The sequence below is a fragment of the Eleutherodactylus coqui genome, chromosome 2, assembly GCF_035609145.1.
Source record: "Eleutherodactylus coqui strain aEleCoq1 chromosome 2, aEleCoq1.hap1, whole genome shotgun sequence".
Lineage (NCBI taxonomy): Eukaryota > Metazoa > Chordata > Amphibia > Anura > Eleutherodactylidae > Eleutherodactylus > Eleutherodactylus coqui.
In genome coordinates, this window is record NC_089838.1 from 52,366,809 (window position 1) to 52,379,396 (window position 12,588).

At 44.7% G+C, this 12,588-nt stretch overlaps 2 protein-coding genes across 5 annotated transcripts in view; one reads left to right on the forward strand and one right to left on the reverse strand.

Annotated features, from left to right (window-relative positions):
* Positions 1 to 9,083, forward strand: part of LRTM2 (leucine rich repeats and transmembrane domains 2) — a 61,062-nt gene extending 51,979 nt beyond the window's left edge. For all 3 annotated transcript variants that reach the window (XM_066590964.1, XM_066590963.1, XM_066590962.1), the window contains one exon: positions 1,687 to 9,083. In XM_066590964.1, coding sequence (XP_066447061.1) covers positions 1,687 to 2,117 — 431 coding nt within the window. In that variant the 3' untranslated portion in view covers positions 2,118 to 9,083. The remainder of the gene's footprint in view (positions 1 to 1,686) is intronic.
* CACNA2D4 (calcium voltage-gated channel auxiliary subunit alpha2delta 4) overlaps positions 1 to 12,588 on the reverse strand; it is a 251,480-nt gene that overhangs the window by 73,889 nt on the left and 165,003 nt on the right. The window lies entirely within an intron of this gene.

Here is a 12,588-nt window from a genome sequence, read left to right on the forward strand (position 1 = left end):
GCACCTTTCTTTACTTAGTCCTAATATTTGACTCCACTACAATGGCTGCCATCTAGTAGGGCTAAAAGCTGACCAGACAGTAGATGTTAAAGTGATCCTTTGGTTTTGGGACAAAGTTCTGTTTTAGGACCGGAGGGTGGAGGTAGTATATTACCTGCACTCGATCTTTTCCATTTTGCTGGTTCCAGTCCAGTTTTTGGGCAGCCAAGATGACCATTGCCATCTTTAGACTACCTAATAACACATGGTAGTCTAATGCTACCAATGTACTAACGCAGTATACTTGCTCTATGATTGGCCAGGCAGCTCATGTGATCAGCGCTGGCTAATCACAGAGCAGTGCATAGTCTAGTTAGAAAATGGCTGCACCCCGAAAGCTGAACTGGAAGTGGCACAATTGAGAGACAGAAGAGAAGATCGAGTACATGTAATATACTCCTCCATCCTCTAGTCCCTGGACAGAATCACTTTAATTGCAAAGGTTTATACCACTATTGTACCTAATATTATGGTAGTACAGGATATAGCAAGTGCGGAGACGAACATTATTGAGTGACTACCTCTATGGGGTTTAGCAGGGGTGTAGCTATAAGGGCTCATATATGCAGCACAGGACGGAACCATAGAGGGTATTGTCTAGAAGTGCTCATGAAATCGTAGGCATACATAGTATGACATTGTGTTAGTCACAACTCAGGACCACCATCTTCTCCTCCTTTCTCCTGGTCACTCTCAGAAACTCACTTGACAACCAGAACTTTCTTTATCTGACACCTGCCAGATTTATTCCATCACCACAATAGATCAGAGAAATTCACGCTTTACATTACATCGGTACATAAATCAACAATTGGCCAGCTGGCCTCTAACTATACAGTATACTTGTCCCTAAGTCACAAGCCTAGTGCCATCACATTTCACATTATCATAACCAAAGTCCATTACCCTTACTTGGGCTGCTGTGCAGAGGGAGTCTCTTCTCTCAGACTAGATGGCAGAATCCCAGGAGCTCCAAAATTACCTGCTGAAAAATGCACCTCCTCTTTTACAACAACTTCTGAGGTCCTCTTGATTAACACTCAGAGACACCATTTCTCCCTGAGCCCTGCAGTGGCCAGTTGCAGTACTGTATCACCACAATAGTTACAGTATGAACCTGTAGACGTTTATAGGTGCGACTCCTATGCAACTTCAAACATGTGCAGCACCACAATTCATCCACATGCATGAACCCAAAGAGTATGAGGCTGACACGGATTCTCGTTCTTATTATATAAATAGTAAGAAGTGGCCTCTTGTAGATTTTGCATTGAAGTCCACAAGCTTTCAGCTGCTCATCTGAGAGTAGGGTAGGAACTATGAGTAACATGGATTATAGCAGGGTGGTGCTAGTAGTCCACTAGGGGCCTATAGAAGTAAGATGGTTTGCCTCTATGGTACTTGTACAGGTGTTATAAGCCTTTTCTATATTTGCATTTGCTTACGAGATTTATGCCTCCACTGTCTTGTACAAACACCTGCTTGTCCCTGTGATTGGAGATAATTACTTCTGCAGTCTATCACAATACGATGCGTTCTCATCCAGCAGAAAGTCATTGTCTCTACTTCATCTGCTACATTTATTCATTGCAGTTTCATAAACTGCCTGCATCTGGTAACAGTTCTTCCCATTGATTGTATCTACAGGCGGGAAGATCGACGAGTTGCAGTGCACACTTCCCAAGGAGCTGCGGGGGCGGGACATACGCATGGTCCCCGTGGAGATGTTCAGCTACTGCTCACAGTTAGAGGATGAGAACAGTTCAGGGCCTGCTGATAGGCCGGCTTCACCTTGCACTAAAACAAGCCCCACCCATGCAGAGCCAGAACCAAGTCCAGACTGTCCTCAAAGGCAGAGGTATCGTCCTGCTAGCGTCCGGCGAGCTATCGGCACTGTGATTATCGCTGGAGTTGTTTGTGGTGTGGTCTGCATCATGATGGTGGTGGCAGCAGCTTACGGGTGTATCTATGCCTCTCTAATGGCAAAGTACCACCGAGAGTTGAAAAAGCGTCAGCCCCTCATGGGTGACGCAGAAGGAGAACAGGAAGAACAGAGGCAAATTTCATCTGTAGCGTGAGGAAAGTGATCTGGTATCACCATGTATGGAAGATGAAAAATGACCCATTTCAAGAATAAGGGGGGGGTCTTGCAACCTAGGAGTATGGATACATCCACAACCCTTCTAGCAACTGTACAAAGAGTAAAAGTTTATAGAATTCAGCCATGGAACAACTTTACTACAGTGTGCGGTGCAAGCTAGATATCAATTCATCAACCAACCACATACATTCAATATCTAGATCCCCTGACTGCTGGACATAACAATGCAAATCCAAAAAGGATCTGGGGCCGATCATAATTAATGCAAAGTGCATACAGACCGTATGCCGACAATAAAAAACTCACCTTTACACTTGGAGACAGACTCTGACACTGTGGTCACCAGTGAGCAGATCAAAGTCTCAGGATGCCTGTGCGTACCTGATCTGAGCCTGAGATCAGTTCGGAAGATCCACTGTAACCCTCAGTCTCGTAACTGATCTTAGTAGATGTCATTAATCTTGTACAGGATTGCAAACACAGAGACTATTTTTCTGGCACAATTTTTACCCCCTTCCTCCAGACTCACAAAAAAGTGGCAATAAAACATGGCAGGCAGCCTGTCCAGCTCCCATCCCCTTCGTTTGCTGGAATTTGTTTTTTTTTCCCTTGTCTTGATCCGTCTATACATAAAGTCTTAAAAATATGAAACACTCTGCCAAATGAAGGTTGAGTCATAATAAGCTAATTACGGATCCCAGAGTCAGAGGCCGCAGGGACTCCAAAGCTGCACTGATCTATTTGAGTCATTTCTAAATGCCTCTTTTCCATATGTCGTTAAAGCAATGCACTTAGTTACCAATAGCAACACAGCTTGAAGCAGCCGGAGAAGCGAGCGAAGAGGAGGACAACCTCTGGCTCTGCAGATGTTCTCCAGTGGCAAATCCCATAATGCACTTTTAATTAAGAGGCAAAAGCATGATGGGTACTGTAGTCAATACACAGCTGGTGAGACAATAGGTAGGCATCAGAAACTTGGTTGACATGTAAAAGCACAATGTGCACTGAGGCGGATGTGGTATTGTATATGATCTGCACATTTATGTCATGCTAATCTATTGCTGATACAGCCTCCACGGTTCCATGAAAAATGCCCACAGGAAAAAGCCCATGGCCAAAAATGCCCACAAGAAATTTGCCCAGAAAGAAATTTGCTCATGAGTAAGGTTGCCCACAGAGAAATTTGCCCACACGTTTTTGCATCACTGCAGCACCACAAACGTATAGATCTGTGATACTTGAGGTGCAAGGTAAAAATGTTAACATGATATGGAAATTTATTGTGATTTTGGGTTGACCTAGCGCAAATGTTATGAGGATCCATGTTTGTGCAAGTCTGTTATTATCATCAATAGATAGATATAGTCCAGTCTCATCACATACTGCTCCTGATGACTGCTCCATCCAGCCCAGCACACGCTCAGGGAAAAGCTGCAAGAAATGTGATTCAAAAGGTATCTATAATTACTCTCTGTACTAAGAGGGTTATTACTGTGTTATCTTGAGTGTTACATACGGTAGGAGTGCATGTCACATCTATTACATTACCTGTACTCAGAGCTTTCATTGTATATTATCTGTGGTGTTACATGGAACTGCAGGCAGCATCTACTACATTATCTGTACTTACAGAGTTATCACTGTGTTATCTGTGATGTTACATGGGACAGCAGGCAGCATCTACTACATTATCTGTACTCACAGAGTTATCACTGTGTTATCTGTGGTGTTATATAGGACTGCATTTAATATGTAGTACATTATCTGTACTCAGAACATGTTATTTTAAATGAGCAAGTGAGAAAAAGACCATCATGTCACCAAGACTGTAATTGCCATTAGGCACAGGGAGGACCTGCCTAGGGCATCCAGCTGTGAGAGGGTGGCCCAAGGAGGAGTCAAAAGAAATTTTGAAGAAAACATTCTCTCTCAAACTCCTTTCTCCTGCCACACAGACACAGGGTGGTATGTGGTACACAGCTCTGGTAGTTTGGCGATGGGAGCCAGCCACCAGTGCCCAGAGGAATATTGAGCACACTGGCAGTCAGAGTATTGTGTTAGCTGGGAGGGGGAAGGGCCTTCTGCATATATTGAGGGTGCAGCTGGTAGAGATCCTCAGTTTCCTATAAAAATATGGAATCATCATGATGCAGCCCTGGAACAGATTTTACAATGCACTTAATTCCCTATTCCACTGCAGTCATCCCACCGTGTGGTTTCTGTTTGATGGATGGCAGAGCGACCTGGTGTGCCACAAATTAGCACTGGCTAATGCACCGTCAGTTTCCTTCAGATAAAATAGAGGAAGTACAAGGCACTGTATTACATAGACTGTACAAGACTATCAGAAGGTGGAAGATAAACAATGCACTGGCGTAACTATAGTGAATGGAAGGGATACGGTTGCACCCGGGCAGAGGAGCCTTAAGCCGCCTGTCTACGGGCATTGCGGAATATCTTTAGCGATTTTCCACCGCCCGGGAGCAGGGGAGAGAACTGTCAGTTCTCTGCAGTGAGCCTATCTGACAGATAGGCTCACAGCGGAGAATCGCGGCATGCCACGATTTGCCGCCCGCAGGAGAGGATCGCTATGATTCTCCGCTCGTGGACAGGGGGCTGCACCAAAGCGTTCACTGCGTTCCCCGCAGCCGGATTATCCCCGCGGGGAACGCTGTGCACAATCGCCCAAGGACAAGAGCCCTTAGGGGGTCCATAAAGCCTCTCTTCTCCACATAGGGAGCCCAGTACTATGAATAAAGCATTATAGTTGGGGGCCCTGTTAAAGGTTATGCATTGGGGCCCAGGAGCCTCAAGTTATGACTCTGCGTTAAGGAGCTAAGAGAAGTTGGGGGGGCCCCCCCAAGATAAACTCTGCACCCAGGCCCCCGAGTCTTCATCTACGCCCCTGAAACTATGTGTACACCTTTGCACTAGTTTTTTTTTATTATTTAATCAATGTGTTTTTGGAAATGAAGACTTTTTGTCATTAGTTTTCATTAAAAATTTCTGATGGTTTAGTTTCTGTGCTTGTACTGTTTTTCAAGGCAGATTGGAGGATTGACAGCATTGGCAAACTCCATTAGTGAGAGTACATTGACAGCTCCACCCTTAGCCTGGGTTCACACAGGGCGGATTTGCTGCGGTTCTGCCAAGGTTTGCCATTGCATATCCGCACTGCGGCAAACCGCTGCGTTTGCAGTGCAATGCAGTACAAATGTGTTTCGGCAAAAAGCTGTTCTCACTGCGGCAGTGCGGAAATGCAGCTGCGGTGTGGTTTTTCAAGACGCAGCATGTCAATTCTTTTGACTTTTCCGCAGCGCTTTTTTGTCCATAGACCTCTATGGACGCAGCAAAATCTGCACCAAAATACGCTGCAAAAGTTAAAAAAAACGCTGTGGAAAAAAAAGCTTGTGGATTTTCCGCGCGGAAAATACGCAAGACAAAAATAACCTTTGAAGCGGTTTTGCCGCAGAAGCAGTTCTTCTGCGGCAAAACCGCAATAAATCTGCCCTGTGTGAACCCAGCCTTAGGCTGGATTCACACGAACGTATATCGGCTCGGTTTTCACGCCGAGCCGATATACGTAGTCCTCATCAGCAGGTTTTTTTTCTGCTGCAAATTCGTTGTGGTTTTTTTTCCCATTGGCAATGGGACTTTCTAATGTTAAAAACGCAACGCACCAAAAACGCAAGTTGCGTTGCGTTTTTAACATTAGAAAGTCCCATTGACAATTGAAAAAAAAAAAAACGCAGCGAATTCGCAGTGGAAAAAGAACGCTAGTGGGTAGTCACCCTTAGTCTGCTCTTCTAAACCAGAAGGAGCATGCTGTGAGGGGGGCACATTACACAGTGAGGAATTTGTGAGACATGACCAATCAGGGGCCTTCTACAGTGACAGGAATAAATGAGCATGTAGTAATTTTTAAACTCTTCCACACAGAGCTGTGCCATGTATCGAAAACTTATATGTTATTGTTTATTACAGTCACTCCAAGTCATAATTAGTAAAAAAAAGGGAATTTAAAAAAACCCTGTGATATGTCTGGAGGGAAAAATCATATTACAGAGGGCTTTATGACGGTGTGGAATGATAGTAATCATCTCACCAGCCCTCATACCACAGCATGCTCCACCTTCTAGTACTGCTTTGTTACGCTCTGCTCTCCATCCAGATCATAGTACAATTAGACACTTTTAGTGGAGTTGATCTCTCACCATTTCATCTGATGTAGAGATAACACTGTGTTGTAATCAACTGCACCGTATCTGTTCTAGAAGCATCAATCTCTCTCCCACTAGTGAAACAGTGAGGAGATAGATGGAGAACATTGTATAGTATTGAGTGGGCATGGCTACATAATCTCTGACAGAGGGGAGGGGGAGCTGAGCTTGTGTTGATCAGTGCTGACCACTCCTCATTCACAAATCTCAGTGGAGGACTTGACGCAAAGCACATATAAGGCATTTTAAGTGCATGACAACTGAAACTCAAAGCAAAAAAACAGATAAGTGCATATTTTTTTCTGCAGGGACTTAGTAAGTATTAGTGTGTTTTGATTTTATTGATGCACAAAGATTTCCATAACCTTTAAATATTTAAGGATATAGGCTAATTTACAGTAAAGAACTTTATTTCTTCATGTCTGAAATGATTGTTTAATAAACTGAAGTAACTGTTGTTATTGTACCTCTTTAATTAACTTATCTTGTCCATGTGGACAACTTTCCATGTGGGCAAATTGCCATGTGAGAAATTTCCATGTGGGCATTAATGGCCGTGGACCTTTTTCTGTGGGCATTTTTACGGCCACTAGCCTCCACTTATAAGATCGGCATACCCAGGTCATGCTAATCTACTGCTGATACAACCTGCACAACTACGACATGCTAATCGATTGCTGATATAGCCCCAATTTATATGATCTGCATACCCAGGCCATGCTTATCAATTGGCAAGACCACCATCAATTGTAGAACTTGCATAACGAGGACACGTTAATTTATTGCTGGTATAGCCTCTAATTAAAAGGCTGTGTTCACACTTGGCATTTTTTGCTGCCTTTTTGAACTGCAGTAAAAGCAAATAAGAAACTCGGCATGCATTGTTAAAAAAAACACACATTGAAAAAATTGCATGGTTTATTTTTAAGCTATTTTTGCTACAATTCAAAAAAATGCAGCAAAAGAACTGGGTGTGAACAAAGCATAAGGCTATATTCACATGGGCAACGTTTGTTTTTTATGCGCCCGTTGAAAATAATATATGATTCTTGAACAGGCCCTCAACTTATAAAAACCCAACACATGCTCATCTATTACTGATGCTGCCCCAATTTATATGGCATACAGCTCCAGGTAATTCTAATCCACTGCTGATCCACACTAATCGATTAGTGATACACTGCCAATTAACACTTTTTGTCACAAGAAATCCCCCCCCAAAAAAAGTTGTTGTTTTTTTTGTAAAACACGGCATGCAGTTCCATCTCAGGCAGATATGTAAATGACGAGAGTTGTGGTGTGATTAGATGAATGGTCTTGTCACCGGAGGCCCTAAGAGTGGTTTCCCCCTTGGCCTATAAAAGGCTACTTGTGTGTATTGACCTCTTCTTCCGCTTGTGTAGAGCTTGTTGACCACTAGACATATCTACGATGCAGAGAAGAGATTTCACCCAGTTACCAGAGTCTGAGAGGGGCGCATTATTGGGATGTGAGAAGCTGGATGGTCGTATCAATGAACTGTCGCCCACCGGGCCATTCTGTCCAGACTGTTAGGGGGTGTTGGGACCAGTGGATGTGTGAGGGCACACAAGGTGACCAGGCTCAGGACCCCTGAACAGACCACCAGTATAAGAGGAGCGTCTGATCTTCCAACAAGTACCAGCAGCTCCAACTGTTCCGTTGTCCTCCATCCAGAGACAGGAGGCGCCATCATTACATCCCTGTGTCTGTTGGAACCATTTCCAGGCACTTACCTGTAGGACATTTGGTCTCGCTGCCCTCAATTACCTGTTCGGCCTCTGACACCCATCGTCGCCTCCGTTTGCAGTGATGTCGTAAACAATGAAACTGGACGCTACGAGGTGGAACCAGGTTGTCTTCAGCGATTAATCCAAGTTTAGTTTGGGCGCTGACGATGGCAGTGTTCGTGTCTGGAGACCTCTGGGTGAGCGCCTCAATCCTGCCTCTGCTGTGGAGCTACACACTGCCCCCTGCTGGTGTGACAGTCTGGGGGGCCATAGTTTCAGTCCATTGTGACAACTCCTTCTAGAGGAGGGATTGTTTTCACAATCAGTGTATATGACCTACAAATCCTGGATATTTTAATCTAACGCCCGTACCTTTATGACCTTCAGCCATGACACACTAATCTATTACCGATGCTGTTCAAACCTGCATGACCTTCATTTCCAGGACATGTTAATCTACTACTGATACAACACCTATATACCCAGGATATTGTAATGAACTGCAGATACTACCCCGATTTATAAGACAAACCCAGGATATTCTAATCAACTGCTGATACGGCTTTAATATATAGATCCTACAACTCTAGGCTATAGTAATCTATTGCAGATGCAGCCCTTATCTTTTCTATGATTTTCACCCGTTACTGTTCTAACCTATAGCCCTACCCACAATGGCGGTATTTCCTAGTATGACTCTGGCAGCGCCTGTCAAATAACGATCTCCAAACCCTTTTGTTTTTTTAGTAAGCATAGAAGATTTTGGATGGATGTTGTTCAAGTCGGAATGAGATTGAAATATAGATAAAGTTGTACAAACAATATATTTTTCTATGACATAGGATGGAATATTTATCTGTCACTGCTTAGTGTTGTTGCCTCGGTGTCTCCTGGTCCCCTCTTTGCAGTGTGAATGACCCCCCCCCCATCCATCTACAATCTGTAACCAATGCACTTCATATTGGAATAAAGACGTGGTCCTTATTATACTACAACACAGGCTAGAGGTGTTTATTCATGCGGGTCATTTGGTTTGTTGGGAGTTGCAGCTTTGCAACAGCTGGCCCAGCCATATGAGACGCTCTAGTGTAAATCAGTGTCCCTTATTCATGAATATGTTCCCAACAAATTGGTATCTAAAACTGTGCCAGAATAAGGGCGAACAGAGTTTTAGATAAATGTACACACAGTTTGCACCACAAAGAAGCTCGCCAACTCCCCCTCCCCCAAACAAAAAAAGATGTTGTAAGCCTCTGTCTATCTTTCCAACACATTTATGAAGCGTTATCACAAGAGAGTGTCAATAAACACTGGTGTTAACAATCCTAATGAAAGTTGGTCTCAATCAAGATACATTTTGCCCCAATTTTTTGCATTAAAATCAGTAATTAGACTACTGGCTAACTTTTTTTTATCTTAGTACATGAAGCAGAATTGAATTTCTGACGCAAAATGTATTTTGGAATACAAATTGGTGCATTTTTTGCATACGCAGCACTGCTCTGCGAAAATTGGTACATCTTTCCTATTTTCGATGCAGCATAAATTGTTCCAAATTTACAAGTCCATGCGCCACTTTTGTAAATTTGGCACAATTTAAGACTGTCGAGTTAAAAAAAGAATTGGCACAATATATGCCAATATTCATAAATAAAGGGACAAGGTTTCCTTCCAATTAGTCAGAGACACATATATGTGGACAGATCTGTTTTAGTCTTGTAGACCTCATCAGATTAGGAACCCTGTTGGATAGGGTAGAGTGAGGGTAATAGTGAGGAAAAGTAGCAGGAATGCACAGAGAAACAAAAAATGCTGCTGGGGCAAAGAAAAACTCCAGTAAAGGTAGAAGAATTTATAAGCTGACTGAAGCTCCTCCTCTATGGAGAGATCTGTTTTGCTCTTATGAGACTCATCAGCAAAGGTTAGGAGTCCAGACATTGCGCATGCGCCCAATCACTCAGTGCGATGCATTGGAGGTGGAAGGCAAAATATCTCCAGCAGGGAGAGCTGGAGGCATCACTCAGCTAAAAAGGGGGTGGTTTTTAGCAGAAAAGGCTAGAAAAAAGCCCAGACCACTGGAAAAGACGGACTGCCCATTGAACAGCCCAAGGCTGATTAGCATATGGCACAGGAGAAACTTATTGGGCGATCAAATTGAAAAAAAACCCCGCAATTCTGCAATCTTGGGGGTGTCTAATTTCTACTGTGTATACACTACTATAAAATGACATTACAATTCCATTATGTGGGTCAGTAAGAGAACTATACCAATATAGTTTTTTTTGCTGTACAGCTTTTAAAAATTAAGCGTCTTAAAAAATATTTTCTGTTGCTATGTTTTGGCCTTCATGACTATCATCTTTATGAGCCTTGTGTGGCGCAGAGTGTTAAGGCAGCAGTATGCAGTCCTAACCTCTCACTTACGACCTGAAGGTTGCAAGTTCAATTTCTGCATGGTTTAGGTAGCCCGCTCAAGGTTGACTCAGCCTTCCATCCTTCTGAGGTTAGTAAAATGAGCACCCAGCTTACTGGGGGGTAATAAATTACCTGAAAGCGCTGCAGAATAAGTTGGCACTAAACAAATAAGTCCCTGCCCCTTACCCCTTTCCATTAATAGGGTTGTGTAAGGACCTGTCTTTTACGGGACGTACTGCGTTATCTATTCGTGTCTACAACGTTTTGACCCCTTTCTGTAAATTTTTTTCTTGAAGAGAGGGTGACCAAAAAGAACACAAAGTAATAAAAGTACAGCATCTGTACCCAAAAAATGATACCAATAAAAACTACAGCTCGCCACTTCGGGAAACAAGCCCTCATACGGCCGTGTTGTCAGAAAAATAAAAAAGTTTGGTACCGTGTTAGAACGGTACCAAAAAAAAAAAAAGACCGCCAGAAATGCAGATTTTCAGTCACCCTGTCTCCCAGAAAAAATGCAATAAAAAGCGATCAAAAAAGTCGTATGTATTCCGAAATGGTACCAACGTAGACTACAGGACATTCCGCAAAAAACGAGACCTCGCACAATTAGGACGATGAAAAAAAATGTAAAAGTTATTGCGCGCAGAAGATGGCAGCAGAAAATTTTTAAAAATTAAATAGTAGGGCGGAGCTTGCCGATGCCGGAGTGAGACGCGTCCCTGCCGGGCTCCCGCAGCAACCGCTGGCAAACACAGCCTACCGTGATCCAGACGGCACGAAAAGACACCTGACAGCACCATGGGGAAGAGGAGAACAGCGGGGAAGACACAGGAGGCAGCGGAGGACGAGCCGCGGCGCATAGAACGCTTCTTCAGCGGCCGCGGACCGCCGGCTTCTGCATCCAAGATGGCGCCGGAACACGTGCACCCGAAGCACATGGAGCCCAGCGGAGACAGCGGGGGGACAAGCGGAGCAGAGGAGGCAGGAGCGCTGGCACCACTAGCACCACCAGGGACAGATAAGTGCAATGAAACACCGGGTGCGGGCTCCGGGGCTGACGGGGGGGACATTGTATCTTCCCCACGGACTGCCGCCATATCAGAGGGGGGCCCCGAACGCTCAGCCCAGCACAGCAATGCACCACAGGGGGCAGACAAGGAACTCTCTGATGGGCACATGCACTCCCAGAACAAGGGATTGTGTGCAGCCCACACACATAACAAGGGGAGCCCAGACCACACCAAGGGCTCTGCTACACCACAACCCCCAGCAGAGAGTTACAGCCAGCCACAAAGCCAGAAGGGGGGCACAGATGCAAAACGAGCATTGCAGCAGCTAAGTAATCCAGGGGACACTCACACCTTGCCAGGTGGGAGTGGTAGTCGCCCACAACAAACACGCAGGAGCAGCGCCACAACAATAAAAAATACACCAGGCCGCCCGACTTCCCCAAACGATTCCTCATCTGATGATGACTGGAATTGGAAAGAGCACTTGAGATCTCTCCCGACAAAAAGGGACTTCCAGAGGCTGGAGGCCTCACACAAAGAGGCGCTATCCCTTTTACATCAAGAGCTTAAACATGTGGGGAACCGCGTAAACGCGGTGGAGGAGACACAGGAAAAAGTCCTTTCCACACTCGATACTCACAGCCAAGTAATCAATGCGCAAGCCCTACAAATGGCAGACATATTGGCACATATCGATGATCTTGAGAACCGCCACAGGCGCAATAACTTACGGCTGAGAGGTTTATCCGAGGAGGTGTTACCCTCCCAACTAGAGGACTGGGCACGTAATTTCTTTAGCTCACTACTAAAACGCAGCCCTGACCAACCGGTCGTAATCGATCGCATACACAGGACTCTAGGCCCCAAACCGGATGACCCTAATAGGCCACGGGATGTCGTATGCCGCATACACTATTTCAAAGAAAAGGAAGCCATCATGAAGTGCGCCCGCGACAGAAAGGACACTCTAACCCACAATGGGGTCCCTATAGCAATCTACTCAGATCTAGCAAGACGCACCCTGCAATTGCGCAGAGCCGTACGACCCCTGC